The sequence below is a fragment of the Manis pentadactyla genome, chromosome 9, assembly GCF_030020395.1.
Source record: "Manis pentadactyla isolate mManPen7 chromosome 9, mManPen7.hap1, whole genome shotgun sequence".
NCBI classification, from domain to species: Eukaryota; Metazoa; Chordata; class Mammalia; order Pholidota; family Manidae; genus Manis; species Manis pentadactyla.
The window spans coordinates 21,996,820-22,013,539 of NC_080027.1; the positions used below are offsets into that span (position 1 = coordinate 21,996,820).

Here is a 16,720-nt window from a genome sequence, read left to right on the forward strand (position 1 = left end):
TTTGCGTAGGAAAAGAGGGATTAGAATTAAGGGACAATTTGCCCAAAATTAATTCCTTGCTGGCTGCCTTCTTGCACACCTCCAAAAAATATATGCAGTTGTGAATTCAAGAAAAACAGTTATCACAGAACACTCTGATGGATTAAAGATGACTGTAAATGCATTGACATCCCCTTAAATCTGGGGTCACCTTAATGACTTGCTTTTTCCATAGAAGACAACAGGAGTGATATTGTGAGGCTGCCAAGGCCAGGCTATGAGAAGCGAGCATCATCTGCCCTGGTCTTTGGGAACACTTGCTCTTGGAGCACTGAAGACAATCTTGTTGAAGAGAACACTTGAAAAGACCAAGAGAAGATGCTGTAAGACTGCATGAAAAAGAGATGCTCAGCCAACCTCCTGCTCTTCTAGCTGAAGTGATCATAAATGAGACACCTGGTGGTGGGGAGCAGGGAGACCTCATCCCTGTCTAGTCCTCCTCACACAGCAGATTCCTGGCAAAATGGTAGTTGTTTTTAACCACTAAGTTTTAAAGATCAGTATAAACTCAGCACAAATGTTGAAGTGGCGACTCAGGTCACATATTGTGGCACTTATTTACAACGGAACCTGAAAAACGTGGACACCAGTCCTTGCTAATCCAGAGGTGTGCTGGTGCCCCTCTGTGGCAATGCCAGGATTCTTGTCCCTTTGCTTGGTCTCAATTAAAAGGCGTGTTTTTTTAGCCTCAAGGTCAAAAAAAGCCTGGTGCTTCCTCAGCTAAGGAATTTGAGTTTGCAGAAAAGGTGTAGAACCCAGGGCTTGGCCATGCCATGCTTGGATCCCATTCTCTGATCACCCAAAGAAGGGACTGTTGTTTCCCAAATAGTATACTTTGAAAGCTATCGTACTTCTCAGTAATGATGGGTGATCCAACCAGATTATTGTGCATTATCTCAAAGAGGGATGAATGCGGACAAGACAATACACGTGATACTGCTTCCATCTCTGTGACATGGGAAGGTGCCAAAAGGTATTTTGCCTTTAGTTTGATCAAGAACACATTAACTGAATAGAATGATTTTGAGAAACATAAAGCTTCTACCATCTTAAAATATGGAAAATGATGTATTATGGTAAAAACCTGCTGTTTGTAAATATATAACAGCCCTTTTAGCTGAAATGGCATGGATCCATTGTCTAGCACTGCCTGACAGAATCCCTAAATATATAAAAGAGCAATGGAGCCTAGGAATACTTAATGAGAGGTAATAACAATTTATCAGTTATAAGTTATGGAATATATGCACTATACATAGCAGTGCTTGCACCTGGTGGAGGGAAGATATGGACTCTCAGTTAGTGCTCCCTCCCAATCTCTATCAACGTGGCAAACATTGTCTTGTGTTTCCAGAAAATATTTATTCACTTTTGAGAAAAAAGTTACTTATGGATATATTCTCATGAAAATAAGTTTTTATAATTTCCTTTAAATCTGATAGCTTTTAACATCCCAAATACTATATCCTAAAATATCATTTAAATATCCTACAAGTTTTTTGTCTAATATCACTAGAGAAATTGGCATTTTTCAACTTCTGCCATAAAACTCATTTGCCTCATCTACCAATGCTCATCCATCCAGGGAAAATTTTACCCCCAAGGGGATGTTTGACAATGTTTGGACACATATTAGTTGCTGTAAATAGGGAGAATGCTACTGGTATCTGAAGGGCCCCCACCAGTAAGATGGCGAACTTCCGGCTTCTCTTCCGGGTCCTCAGTTCCTGACGACACCACCTAAAGGCCAATCACCCCTCTCCCCACTCCCACTCCCAGCACCTAGCCAATAGCCACCAGCCCCATAGAAGTAACACCACAATCACCCCATGCCCCTTCCTATATAACCCAGCACCTTTCCCCAATAAAGCGGAATTCTCCGGTGAATTGCTGCTGTGTGTCGCTCCCTTCCTTTCATTGGTGCCGAAACCCGGGAGACGGTACAGCCCAACTGGGCCCCATCTTCCCCCCGACACCCGACACCAGCAGCAACTTGCCCTCGTCCTCTTTTTCCAGCGCTGCCTCCTCACACTCACCACTCCTCTTTGGCCTTTGGGTAAGTTTTCCCCCGGAGTGGGCCACTCTTCCCCGAGCTATCGCAGTGCCATTGACCGTGATCGTCCAGCAAGGCCCTGACGCTCGGGGACGAGGAGGGAACTGTCCCCGCCTCCGGCCTTCACAGCTGCAGTAGAACCTCAGGCCCCCCTTCAACTGCCATAAATTGCCACCTCCGGCCTTCACAGCTGTGACAGACCCTCAGGCCCCTCCTCCAACAGCCATAAATGAGGTGACTCCTTTGTGGATGAGAACACTCCCTTTTCCACTCCTTCCATTTTACCTGCCGAAATCTGTTCCATCCGCTGAAAACTCCTAGTACTAGGTAGCTCGGACTCCGGCACTCTGCCTTCTTAGTGTCTGGGTGACGACCCACAATTCCTAAGAAACCGACTCGTATACGAGTTTCCGCAGACCCCCAAGGATCATCGGGGACGCCCTTTGTCTCCTTGCCGTCTGCTCCCAGTCCAGGGATATCCGTTCATCTTCCCCTGTTTGTCTCCTTCTCTGTCCTTTAACCATGGGAGCCTCCTCATCCCTCCCTGGAAGCTCACCTCTTGAATGCCTGCTCAAGCATCTAACTACCCTCTCCCTGACACCTGATATAAAACCAAAACTTCTCCGTAAATACTGCTCCCAAGATTGGCCGACATACCCCCTAGACAATAACAATCAATGGCCCGCAGGGGGAGCTCTTGATCCTAACATCACTCGTGATCTTTTTAACTACTGCCAGCGCCTGAAAAAATGGAAGGAGATTCCCTATATCGAAGCTTTTCGCCTCCTAGCTCAAAATCCCAGCCTCTGCACCACCTGTTCCCCGCCCCAAGTTCTCCTAGCCTGCAGGCCACCTCCCTCCCCTCCCCACACTCCCAGTCCCTCTTCCATTACCTTTGACCCAGCAGACAAGCCTCCGCCATACAGGCTTCCCCCTTCAGCCCCTCCCCCTCCTACAACCCCTCCACCCTCCACTGCAGTCGCTGCTGCCTCCTCCCCCGCAGAAGCCTCCCGTCCTCTCCCTTCCCCCTCCTCTCCTCCCTCAACCCCTCCGCCTCCATCCCCCTCACCTTCCCCCCTCCCACAGATCTGGCCTCAGCCTTTCAGCTCCTCTCTAACTAAGTCCCAAGAGCCTCCTCCATCTTTACTACCTCACACTCAGTCCCGAGGGCCTCCCAAAATTATCGCCCCCCTCCGGGAAGTAGCAGGATCTGAAGGCATCGTGAGCGTTCATGTCCCTTTCTCCCTAGGATATCTAGCCCAACTAGAGAAACGCTTAGGTTCCTTTTCCACTGATCCCACGACATACATCAGAGAGTTTCAGTGGACCCTCCAGTCTTACAGCCTCACACATCATGATATTTTCATATTCCCGGCCAATACTCTCCTCCCTGAAGAGTGTAGACGAGTTTGGGACTTCGCCCAAATGCACGCCACCGATACCCACAGGACTGACCCCACCTACCCCCCTGGCCCCACCGCTGTCCCTGAATAAGACCCACACTGGGATTATAACACCGCCGTTGGTCTCCGCTCTCGAGATATTTTTGCCTCCTGCTTAATAGCAGGTCTGAAAAAGGCAACTCGTAAAGTAGTCAATTTTCAAAAGCTTCAAGACATAATTAAAAAAAGAGATGAAACCCCCTCCGAGTTCTTAGGCAGACTCACTCAAGCCCTATTACAGTTACCAGCCTGGACCCAGAAACACCTGACGGGAGACATGTCCTTATGACATACTTCCTAGCTCAAAGCAACCCCGATATTAAAGCTAAACTCAAAAAGTTAGGACAGGGCCCCGCTACCCCACAGACTGAGATCCTAACAGTGACCTTTAAAGTCTTCCATGACCAGGAGGAGGAGAAAGAACGCCATAAACAAAAGGCTGATCAGGCCAATTTCCAAATGTTGGCCCAGCTGATAAAATCACAACCTTGGTGCCCGTCTACGAACAAGCCCCCCACAAGAGCTTGTTTCAAGTGTGGAAAAGAGGGGCACTGATCAAGGGCGTGCCCCTCCCCCAAATCTCCTACCACCCCATGCTCCAGATGCCACAAAAAGGGCCACTGGGGGTCTGATTGCCCAGCCACCCGAAGGGGAGGCTGGACAGGCAACCCCCATCCTAAGCCCGCTGTAGTGGGGCTTGCAGAAGAAGATTGATGGGGCCCAGGGGCTTCTCGCCCAACCATTTCCATCAGCAAACAGGAGCCCAGGGTTACTTTAATAGTAGACGGTCGCCCCATCTCCTTCCTCCTAGATACAGGAGCCACCTTCTCAGTCTTGAGGAAATACCGGGGCCCTAACACGCCTGCCATTACTCCTATAGTCGGGGTAGGAGGTAAGCAGATTTTCCCATTAAACCCACCACCCTTTTATGCACAATCCAAAACAATCCCATACCTTTCTCCCACTCCTTCCTAGTTATGCCCCAGTGTCCAATCCCTTTACTAGGATGGGACATCCTTTCTCTCCTCCATGTTTCCATAACTATATCCACTCCCACAGCCCCCATTACTCCCTTTCTGATGGCTCTCATTGATGACGACCCCCCTCTACCCAATGAAAGCTCCAGTTCCGCCCTCAAACACCCTATAAATCCCAAAGTTTGGGACATTACAAGCCCCTCCGTAGCGCTATGTCCTCCTGCCTCTATCAAACTACATGACCCCTCTCAGTATATCTGTCAGGCCCAATACCCCCTAACCACTTCAGCCCTCATAGACCTACAACCCATCATCCAAGATCTCTTAAACAAAAATTACCTCAGACCCACTCACTCCCCGTTTAATACCCCCATATTAGCTGTTAAAAAAACCAACGGATCTTTCCGCCTCGTCCAAGACCTTCGCCTCATCAACATGGCCGTTGTCATTATCCATCCCTTAGTTCCAAATCCATACACCCTATTATCACAGATCCCCACCTCAGCCTCCCACTTCTCAGTCCTAGATCTCAAAGACGCATTTTTTTCTATCCCTCTGGACCCCTCCTCCCAAGATTTCTTCGCCTTCACCTGGACAGACCCATACACAAGACATTCTGAACAACTCACTTGGACAGTTTTGCCACAAGACTTCCGAGATAGTCCCCTTATCTTTGGACAAGTCCTAGCTCAAGACCTCAAACAGTTTCATCATAATCACTCTGACTCCACCTTATTACAATACGTAGATGATCTTCTACTCTGCAGTCCCTCGTGGGAACAGTCTCAACTTGACACTGCCTCCCTACTTAACCTTCTAGCTTCCAGAGGTTACCGGGTATCGCCCCCCCAAAGCTCAAATCTCTTCCCCTTCTGTCACTTACCTTGGATTCCTTCTATCTCAACAAAGAAAGTCCATTACCTTAGACAGAAAATGACTCCTCTCTGACCTGCCCATTCCCAAAACCAAGACAGAAATCCTTTCCTTTCTGGGCCTGGCTGGGTATTTTAGAGCATGGATCCCTAACTTTTCCCTGTTAGCAAGACCCCTATACGACCTCAGCAAGGGCCCCCCCGGAAGAACCATTATCATCCTCACCCCGACACTCCTTCATTAAGCTCCGTCAAGCCCTTGTAGAAGCTCCAGCTCTCCATCTCCCTGATTTGTCGAAACCCTTCTCATTATACATTCATGAGAAGTCCAGCCAAGCTCTAAGAGTCTTAGGCCAATATTATGGCCCATCCTTTGCCCCAGTAGCTTATCTCTCCAAGCAATTAGACCCCACAGTTCGGGGATGGGCCCCCTGCCTACGAGCATTAGCCGCTGGGCAGCTCTTGCAGAAAGAAGCTCATAAACTAACTTTCAGGGCACCCCTTGCCATTCTGTCCCCACATCACCTAAAAGATCTCTTAACCTACAAAAGTTTACAGACTCTCCCTCCCTCCAGACTCCTGACCTTACTGTCCTCTTTCCTCCAAAATCCAGACATTTCTTTCCTCCCCTGCCAGCCCCTGAATCCGGCCACTCTTCTTCCTCTACCCTACGTTCCTCATACTCCCTCTCATGACTGCCTGGAAGCCCTTCACAACTTCCTTCCATGCCATTCCACGATCTCCGAAGGAGCCCTCTCACATTCCGACCTCATCTGGTTTACTGATGGGTCCTCCTTTAAACATGAGGGCACCCACTATGCAGGATACGCAGTAGTCTCTCTCGAAGACGTCATTGAGGCACAAGCCCTGCCCCCTGGTACAACCAATCAACAGGCCGAACTCATTGCAGCCACCAGAGCTTGAACTCTGTCCTGGGACACGTCTCTCACACTGTACACTGACTCCAAGTACGTATTCCACATTCTCTTGTCTCATGCGGCAGTATGGAAAGAACGAGGCCTCCTCACCACAAAAGGAAATTCTGTAACTAATTCAGCCTTAATTACTAAACTTCTAGAGGCCTCACAACTCCCACACCGACTAGGCATAGTCCACTGCAAATCACATCAGAAAGATAACTCCCCCATTGCAAGAGGTAACAACAAAGCCAACAGAGTAGCCCGGTCAGTTGCCCTATCAGAAGACACACCAGACAACAATCCATCTGCCCTTGCAGTTTTAGCCTTATCACAAGACACCCTCTGTTCCCAGGACAAAGAGTCTCTCTTCTGCTTCTTACACGATCTGTTCCATTCCAGCCCTCAATCCTTGACCCATTTTTTACAATCCTTTTTTTCTCTCTCTCCTGAAGACAAAACCCTCCTTAACGAAATCACCCGCAAGTGCATAATCTGCCAACGCACTAACCCTAATAACCCCCTCAAAGCCCGACCCTTCCCAGATTATCAAGCAAGGGGTAATGTCCCCACTGCAGATTGGCAAATAGACTTCACTAACATGCCCCCTGTACGGCATACCAAATACCTACTCGTGATAGTAGATACATTTTCAGGATGGGTCGAAGCTTTCCCGACCACTAACAAACGAGCATCCGCAGTTGCCTCTATCCTCCTCACCCAGATCTTTCCTAGGTTCGGGATGCCCACCTCCCTCCAATCAGATAACGGCCCTGAGTTCACTGCCCAAATTATCCAGAACCTCTCCAAGTCGCTCTCGCTCCCCTGGCATTTACATTGTCCTTATCGACCACAAGCTTCGGGAAAAGTAGAAAGAACCAATAGAACTCTAAAGGACATCCTGACCAAACTATCTCTAGAACTACACCTTGACTGGGTTCGCTTACTTCCCTTAGCTCTACTCCGCATTCGGGCCCTCCCAAAGAAACCTTCCTTCTTGTCACCCTTTGAGATCATGTACGGCTGCCCGATTCTACCCCCCGGGGCTCCCTTCCCACAAAGGACCAATTCCTTCCAATATAGCCCTTCCGCTACACTCTCTCCTCTGCACTGAATTGTGGAAATATCAAGATTGGCTCCTTCCTGATCCATCTGCCTCCCAAAATCCTCCTGTCTTACAGCCCAGCCAACTAGTGTTTTATAAGCCGCCAGAGGACGGCCTTCTCTCACCCTGAAATGGGAAGGTCCACACCCAGTTATTCTCTGCACCCCCTCAGCCGCCAAGCTCTTACAGCCTGATAACTCTGTCACCCCTTGGATTCATATCTCCAGGTTGAAACCAAATACCCAAGACCCACCTTCTCTGGACACCCAGGACCCATCAGTCACAATCCAGAGTCCTTCGGATACAGCCCAAGACGCTGTCTACTCTACCACGCCTCATCCCTCTGATCCCTTGAAACTCCACATCTCCCATTCACCCCCTTTGCCATCCATACCCGAATCATGACTTTTTCCTCCTTTACCGCTCTCTTGTTTTTTCTCCTCATTCCTACTGCCACCCCAGCCTCCTTTGTATGGCGATTCAAAGTAAGACAGACTTACATGCAGCATCAAACAAAAGTTACTGCCCTCATTGCCACATCAGACTGCCCTCTAAAAGGCTGTTCCGAGCCTTTATACCTCCACTTTCCTCCCTCCACCGAAGTGTTCACTAGCAACTACCTTTATTCTCCCTACCTCTGCTTCCTCTATGACCAAAGACAAGCCTATTGTAAGCAATGGCAAGACACCTACGGGGGATGTCCCTACAGGTCTTGCGCCATTCACTACATGAGTAACCCCCACTACCCACAGTATTACTCCTCCAACCATTTCATGAGATACCCCAATGGCTCATTCTCCTTATCAATCCCAGATCCCTGGGACTCTCGATGGGCCGCCGGGGTCACAGCCTCAGTGTACTATGGGGGATCCTCGACCCCCCACGGTACCCTTCATATCTCTCGAGAATATGTTCCCTCTCACTCCCAGAACTCTCAAGTTGCATCAGATATCGGACATTCTGAGGAAGTCATTATCCAAACCCTTGACGACACTTCTTCATCTTCTTATTCCTCCTACTCTTGGTTACAGCTTGTTCAAGACACCACCATCTTTCTCAATCACACCCTCAACATCGCCAATTGTTTCCTGTGTGCATCACTGCAGTGCCCATTGCTGGCCGCCGTGCCCCTTAATATTTCCAACTACTCCTTCCATGCAGAAGGACTACCCCTCCGCCCCCTGGCAGACATACCCCTATGGGAACCAGAATACGCAGATAATCTCACCATCCACCACTGTGTAGGCCCAGCTATACCCCCCTCCAGCGCACTTCACTGCCTCTCTATCTACACTCCTACCTCCAGCTCTAAGACTTTCACTCAACCAGGACACTTCTTTTGGTGCAATGGCAGTCTTTTTAACTCACCGCCTCCCAACTCCAATATACACTGCATTCTCATCACCCTAATCCCACAGCTTACACTTTACAGCATGGCAGAATTTCTTGAGCGCCAACCTCCCTTGCCCTCACACACAAAAAGGGCTGCTTTCCTTCCCATCATGGTCGGTATCTCTTTGACCACCTCAGCCATTGGGGCAGGGTTTTCGGGAGGATCCTTAGGTCACTCTCTATGGGCAATAAGAAATCTCAACAACAAACTTGAGGGAGCCCTGACATCCACTGCCGATTCCCTGGCCTCTCTCCAAAGACAGGTCACTTCGCTAGCTACGGTCACCCTTCAAAACCGGCGGGCCTTAGATCTGCTTACAGCTGAGAAGGGCGGCACCTGCGTCTTCCTTTGGGAAGAGTGCTGCTATTACATCAACGAATCCGGCATTGTAGAAACTGACATTACCAAACTCACCGTCCTTGCTTCCAGCCTCCACTCTGCTTCCAATTCCAACCCATTCTCTTCAATACTAACAAACCCCCTCCTTACCTGGCTCTGGCCCATTGCAGGCACCATAATAATCATTCTTCTCGCCTGTCTCTTCTTACCCTGTATAACAAAGTTCATCAAATCCCAAGTCTGAAAAATCTCTAATAAAGCTTTCAACCAGCTTTTACTAAGGAACTATCAGCTTCTGGCCACAGAAGATCCCTCACCCTCACGTGACCTCCTCACCACACGCTGAGACGGACCCCTCTCTCCGCTGGAAACTGTTCCTAGACGCAATAGCCACAGACACCTGGCTCCTGACACCCGTATCCTCTTGGCACCATTGGAATCAACAAGTCCTTGACCTATGTTTACAAGAAACCTTCATTGATTTCCAACCTGAAGAAGTCTACATCTACTCGTCCTTACTGTGGGGAGTCCTATTAACCCTTTCCCTCCAATCCTCAAGCCCTCACTCCCTTCTCCACCCCCATTCAGCAGGAAGCAGTCAGAAAGAAAGCAACGTCCACAACCCCATAGAGGAGAAAGGGGGGAATGAAGGACCCCCACCAGTAAGATGGCGAACTTCCTGCTTCTCTTCCGGGTCCTCAGTTCCTGACGGCGCCACCTAAAGACCAATCACCTCTCTCCCCACTCCCACTCCCAGCACCTAGCCAATAGCCACCAGCCCCATAGAAGTAACACCACAATCACCCCATGCCCCTTCCTATATAACCCAGCACCTTTCCCCAATAAAGTGGATTTCTCCAGTGAATTGCTGCTGTGTGTCGCTCCTTTCCTTTCAGTATCTGGTGAGTAGAGACCAGGGTTGCTATAAGACATCCTAAATTATACAGGGTAGGCCTCCCCACTGCTTCTCCAAAAAAGGATCATTGGCCCAAAATGTCACCAGGGCTGCTTTTAGAAACTCTCGGCTAGATAAACTTAACAATTTTATAGTTTACAAATGCATGTAGTTTACTTATTTTTGACTAACTTATCTTGGAAAATGAAAAGTATTTCTTAGATTTAATAGGTTCTTATTAAGGAAGCTGATATACTTCTTTATGGAAACTACATCCATTAACAGAATGGATGGATGAGATGAAATAATCTCATTCTGTGATTCTCTCGTCAATTTTTTTTAAAAGAGAGTATGCTAAAATTAAAACAAGAATTCAAAGTAATCCACAAATTTCAGAAATTACTAAAAAAAGAACCAATAAATCGCATTGTATTCCATACTCTAACCAATCTTCATAATAGGGCAGATATTTAAACAAGATGAAGGTCACTACTAGGTTGGGTATTAATTTCAGGTATTTTGTTTTGTTTGTTTTCTGGCAACAACACAGAGCGTTTGTTTCACAGATACATAAAAAATGTCTAATTTCTTCCAGGGAATTAAACCCTAATGATTATCTTAAAATCAAATACTTTTATAATAAGTTAAAACTATGAACAATTGTATGTCATTACATTGCAACAGGCACTAAAATCTTTACATATATTCTAGGAGATTTAAACATACCCAATCACTTATACTCAAATTTACATATACCAGTAGCTTTACATGTATTACTTCATTTAATCCTCAGAACAACTCATTTCAATGGGCAATATCTTATTGTCCCCATTTACAAGGTTATATCCATTATCAATTAATCCAGTCATTAATATTTTCATAATTACTAACAAAATACACAGTATCATAGATTCACATGTATACGATTTATTCCTTCAATTTTGTCAAGATAAAACAAAAGGAAACAGAAACTAAGGGATCAAAACCAACCACAGAAAATGTCTGATAATTTAGTCATAAGAATTGATCCCAGAGAATTGCTCCTACTTCAATAGGTTTGTTTTGTCAATTTACAGAATAAAATTATCAGAACAATGGTTCACCTCTTCCTGAAAATAGATCCTCAAAGGTTATGTCAATAACAAACATGCAAATAGTTAGTAATGCCTGTGGTTTGTAAACTTGATGACCTGCACACATGTGTTCGCTTATCACACGTAGCCACCGCTGCAAATGGAAAAGTTTACGGTCTCTTACAGTGACCTGTGCAGCCCAAACAGGAGCAATGTGTGCTCACTTCACTCTTTCCTGATATTAGAAACACTATTGCCATGTGCCTTCTACTATCCTGGGAGCCAGTGAAATCATCAGACATCATCAGTAATATCAAACTTCTCTGATGGTAAATGGTCTGTAAGTGCAGAATCTAGACTTGTTTTCCCAAATGCAGAAAACTACATTTACTCACTCCTCTATCCATCAATCCATTCATCCATTAAGCACACATGTAGTAAGGACATGCCATATACTAAGTATTATATAGGTGATGGGAAAATTAACCAACGTACAAATCCTCTGATGCCAAAGAGCTTTCAATATGTGGGGGGTTGACAGACAAGTCAGTATATACCTTTGATAAAAAGCGTTATGAATTAAATTACAAAGTATTTTGAGAACACCAATGGGACAGTTTATACAGTGATTATTGTTATTATTTTAATTCACACTTGTTTCCAAGTAAGATAATTTTGGGGAGACCATTCTGCAAAAAAGAATGAAAACATTTCAATGTATTGAGGATGAAAAATTATCTTTATTTCTGGAAAATGGCAATATGTTTAAACGAGTTGACACATAGGTGTTGATGGCAGATACTGATGATGAGATTGGAAGGCACAAACACCTGGAATATTCTTAAATGATTCAAGTTCTCATTCATTTGGCAGTCCAGTTTCAACTAGCTTTTTGAGGGCGTTTTTTACATCCTTGTTTCTGAAGCTGTAGATCATTGGATTAAACATGGGAAAGACAACAGTATAAAATACGGCAACTACCTTATCAGCGTCTGGGGAATAGCTGGTGCTGGGACGGAGGTACGTGAACAGGAGTGCTCCGTATAACAAGGTGACTGCTGTGAGGTGGGAAGCACAGGTGAAGAAGGTTTTGCCTCTGCCGTCTGCGGACTTGATGCTCAGAACAGTGAGGAGGATGCAGAAGTAAGAGATAAATATGACCACGAAAGTGCTGGTCTGGATGAAACCACACAAGGCAAAGAGCAGAAGCTCATTGATATGGGTGTCTGCACATGATAAAGTCAGGAGAGGTGGGATATCACAGAAAAAATGGTTGACAATATTGGAGCCACAGAATGGCAGCCTGAACGTGAGGCAGACATGGACCATCGAAGTCATAATTCCACTGAAGTAGGCTAGTACGATGAAGCAGACACAGACTCTCCTAGACATGCATATAGGATAGAGCAGGGGCTTACAAATGGCTGCGTAACGGTCATATGCCATTGCTGCCAGGATGAGGCACTCAGCGTCAGCAAAACAGGCAAAGAAAAACATTTGTAGCGCACAGCCACGGAGAGAGATGCTATTCCTGGAAGCTAAGAAATTTTCCAGCATTTTAGGAGCGATTGTTGTAGAATAGCTGATGTCTAAGAAAGACAGATGGCTGAGAAAAAAATACATGGGGGTTTGAAGGCTTGAATTGATATTAACTAGGAGTATTAAACCCGTATTTCCCACCACAGTTAATGTATATACTATGAGAAATAACAAGAATAGTGTGATTCTGAGGGGTAGATAATCTGTGAATCCTACAAGCAGGAACTCAGTTGGTGTCGTATAATTGCTCTCCAACATCTTGGTTTTCTAGTTTTTCTCATTCACAATAGATGGCATCAGAATATGCGAACTGACTTGGATGATTGATGAATGAAGACTATCTTTATTTTCCCTTCAAAGGAGGCAAATAGAATATTAAAATCATAGTTAATATTTTACTTAAAGAATATCTGGAAATGTGTTCATTTTCATTCTTGTAATATTCTTTAAAGGAGGTAATTAGAAATCATCACTGATACCAGAAAATGTTTTTCAGAGGTGGTGTTTTAGGATCCAGTAGTCCTTTAAGAGCTGTGCACATTAAGAGATTATGTTAGTTCCTTTCAAGCTGAAAGGGGATGAATGTGGCTGAGTTTATAGGACCTTGGTAGAATTATGAGGATTGGCAAAACCCTTGGAAGAAAAGCTCTATTTTTCCAATCCTATTTTCACACATCCTTCCATGTAAAGTAGAAAAAATTCTAGGAAAAAAGTGCCCACAGGTAAACTAGATAATTCTATGGAAAAATATCTGTGTTCTTGGGAGGTAGTTTAACATAACAGTTAAGAGCACAGTGGTTATGTAAGAGATGACTGGGTTCAAATCTTAGCTTTGCTACTTACTATTTGTGTGACCTTGATAATGTTATTTAACAACTCTGATGGTTAGAGGAATACATGAGAAAATATTTATAAAGCATTAATATAACTAGTACATAATAAATACTATTATGATTATTTATTAAATAGAACTCATTATAACAAATAAATTGACCTTTTGGTTTTTTGAATTGCTTACTCAATAGCTTGAAATACCCAGATTGTCATCTCAAAATTCATCTTATCTTTGGCATCATGAATACATAAGCTATGCTCTTACAAGGAAAAGCCATTGTGTTTTTGTGTGAGTGTGTGTCTTCTATGCAAATGAAATGTACATAAATCTTTCACACATGCCCTGTAATTACTTTTCCTCTCCCTAAGTTTATATCTTCCTTTTCTCTAAGGTATGACAGTGTCTGGTGTGAAGTCTCAGAAACATTAAGGGTTTGAATAACAACTGTGCTTTTGCACTTATTAATGGACTTCTAAACTGGAGCTTTATGGGAAAATATATATTATGTATCCAGAAGGGGAAGTAATCAGGGGGAAAAAAAACAGGATTGTGGCAAATAAAAAGCGAATTACAGTGGGATGGAATATTCAGCAAGAAGTTAAAGATGCGTGTCTTACATAACACTGTAAAGAGTAATAAGGTAAATTTAAAAAGGAGATCTATTCTCTCTGCCTTGCCTGGTAACCTTAGAACTTCCCCTCCCTCTACAAAATGACCTGCATTTTTCTAAATGCACTGAGAAGTCAGTCTTCTTTGGAAACCAAATCTTAAAAAGAAGGAACTTAACTGAGAAAAGATGGAGGGTGGATGTCTGAAACTATAGTGAAGGAATCTGAACTTTTCAAATAAACAACAACAAAAAAAAGTGTATGTGGCTATGCTACGCAAAAGTCATTTCTAAGTTTTATATAACATTCAAATTCTCACTCTTGAATCTTCTCTTTTTTCTTATTTTCTAAAGTAGTATTAAAAAGCAATTTAGTAGTTAAAGTGGTTAAAGACTGCAGTTCATTAATTTGTAATACACTCTATATTGAACTTTAAGTTTGCACAGATTCAGTGGTTAAAGAATCAATTCAATTATCATAAAAATAGTTCATCTGAGTAATTTTTGTCAAACTTCTAACTAAAGAAATCACATGAAAGAATCAATAGATACCAAAAGTGTATCAAATTTAGGAGATTTTGTGTCATTGGTTTCCAAAGGTTATAGCTGGTGATATATCACTATCACTGTCAGTCTTTTGATTAAAAGAGTAACAATGCTCTACAATGAGACCTCCAGGTCATTCCATTTGCTTGCGTATTAGGCTTAGTTTGGTATCACTGGTACAGAAGAGGCCACAGCAATAAGAGAAGGAGAAATATAAGTGTCTGGGGATCTGATTCAGGTTCTTCTGCTACAAGTCATTTCATTTTCATGTGATTGTATCTTTGTAAAATAAGACCTGCCCTACTTATTATGTAGAATTGTTATGTAAGTCAAATAAGGGTGTGCACATTTAAGAGCTTCATAATTGCTTAGTAGACTTTTATGTTTGAATATTATTCATAGCAACTGTTACAACCAGGCAAGTTTATCAAACAAGTTTTATTTCCTCACTGGAAATAACAAATGAACAGATATGTAAGAATCAACTACACAAACTCTCACCAAACAAAAATGAGGTATGATCACCAGGACAACCACCTCATTAAAGGAAAACTGTGACTTTTCTTTTCCTTGAACAGTTTTTATTTGGGTTATCTATGAACTAGAGCCCTGGTATCTTCCGCCATAACATTAACCTAGTTAAATGCATTAGTAACCCTGATGGTGGCCAAGATGAGGGAAGCAATCAGTGTTGGCTACAATTATGCAGAGTGGGCAGGAAGTATTCTTAGCACTTGACATGCATCATTTTGTTATATCCCATTATCTTATGAGATGGATACATTATTTCTGTCTTTACAGATGGTGAAACCAAAGCCTAGAGATGTAATTAAATTGCCGGAGACAGATTCCAGTTCTCACTTCTTAACCAAAATGCTATGGTGCCTCAAATGTTGAAATATTTTCTACTGCTATAGAATTTTATGATGGAGTCATTAAATAAAAAATGTTAGTGCTGTAAAGAACCTCAGGAATGATCTAATCTACACCCTTGTTTTTCAATGGGGTGACTAAATCATGTTCACAAGATCACCCAACAGGTGCCGTGTCCCCGATGACTTAATGAGCGTGTATCTTGTATACACAAACAGGTTATGAGGTCAAAGTCTGACTTTTCTGCCTTGGGTCCCCAAGAAACCTGAAACACTGTCTAGAGGGGTTCTGTAGTCAAGTGTTGAATGAGGGACAGAATCCCAGAACAATTTCACTTCTCTTGAAAGATTACTTTCACACTACTTGGAATGGAGGTCAGAATAAGCTCCTCAAGTAAGTGCAGTTCCACCGATTCTCAGGGAACGCTTACCAGATAAAGCTGTTGTTTCTAAGAGGTATCCATGAGCGGATTTTCATCTGCTGCAAAGTATGAATGTACAACTCAGACGAGAGGGAAAGTGGAGCTGCCCACAGTCGCTCGCTCTCCTTTTCACATGACATTGCCCTGCCGTGGGTAAACCTACAGTATTTAGAGTTAGGCAAAATTGAGTTTAACTTCAAATGCGGCATCTGATATTATACAAGTTGTTGGACTTCTATATGCCTAAATCTTAAAAATTTTATTTCTCAGTATAATAGCATACCATAAGGCTAAACACAGGATTCAACTAGATTATTTATAGCGCCATTTTGGGGCTCATAGTATTATAGATGCATAAAAATGTATCCATTATCATTTCTTATTGGCAATGACGCCATTATAATTATTAAATAATTTAATACTTGACTTCAAAGTCGCAAGTTCCCTGAACTGATAATTAGAGGAGCAAGCGCAGAACAGTCATACTGTATGTGTCTATCTGTTTGCGCTCATGAGACTGAGGTTTGGCTTAGCGATGCAGTTTGATTTGCTCACTTCAGCTTGCTCAATGCGTTAGACCACGGGGTCTCCCTAAATTCCAAAACAAGAGCCGTCAGCTTCCTCTGCCACCCCCAACTCATGGCCATAAGGAGTACAATGGATCAGACAGGTTGGTTGGTTGGTTTGTTTTTTGGAAAATGCCATGGATGAGGTAAGGTCATATTTATGCCCCCATCAGCCCAGACCTTCTTCCCCAACCCACATATACACATATACACAGTCAACAGACAGAG

At 44.0% G+C, this 16,720-nt stretch overlaps 1 protein-coding gene across 1 annotated transcript; it reads right to left on the reverse strand.

The window, feature by feature from the left end:
• Positions 1-11,963: 11,963 nt before the first annotated feature.
• On the reverse strand, positions 11,964-12,902 carry LOC118907985 (olfactory receptor 5AS1-like). The gene has a single exon (XM_036877061.2). The coding sequence runs from the start codon at positions 12,900-12,902 to the stop codon at positions 11,964-11,966; it is 939 nt and encodes a 312-aa protein (XP_036732956.2).
• Between the last annotated feature and the right edge of the window lie 3,818 nt (positions 12,903-16,720).

What these genes read in the sequence shown, in the direction of transcription:
- LOC118907985 (XM_036877061.2), bottom strand. Translation starts at nt 12,902, where the DNA reads ATGTTGGAGAGCAATTATACGACACCAACTGAGTTCCTGCTTGTAGGA.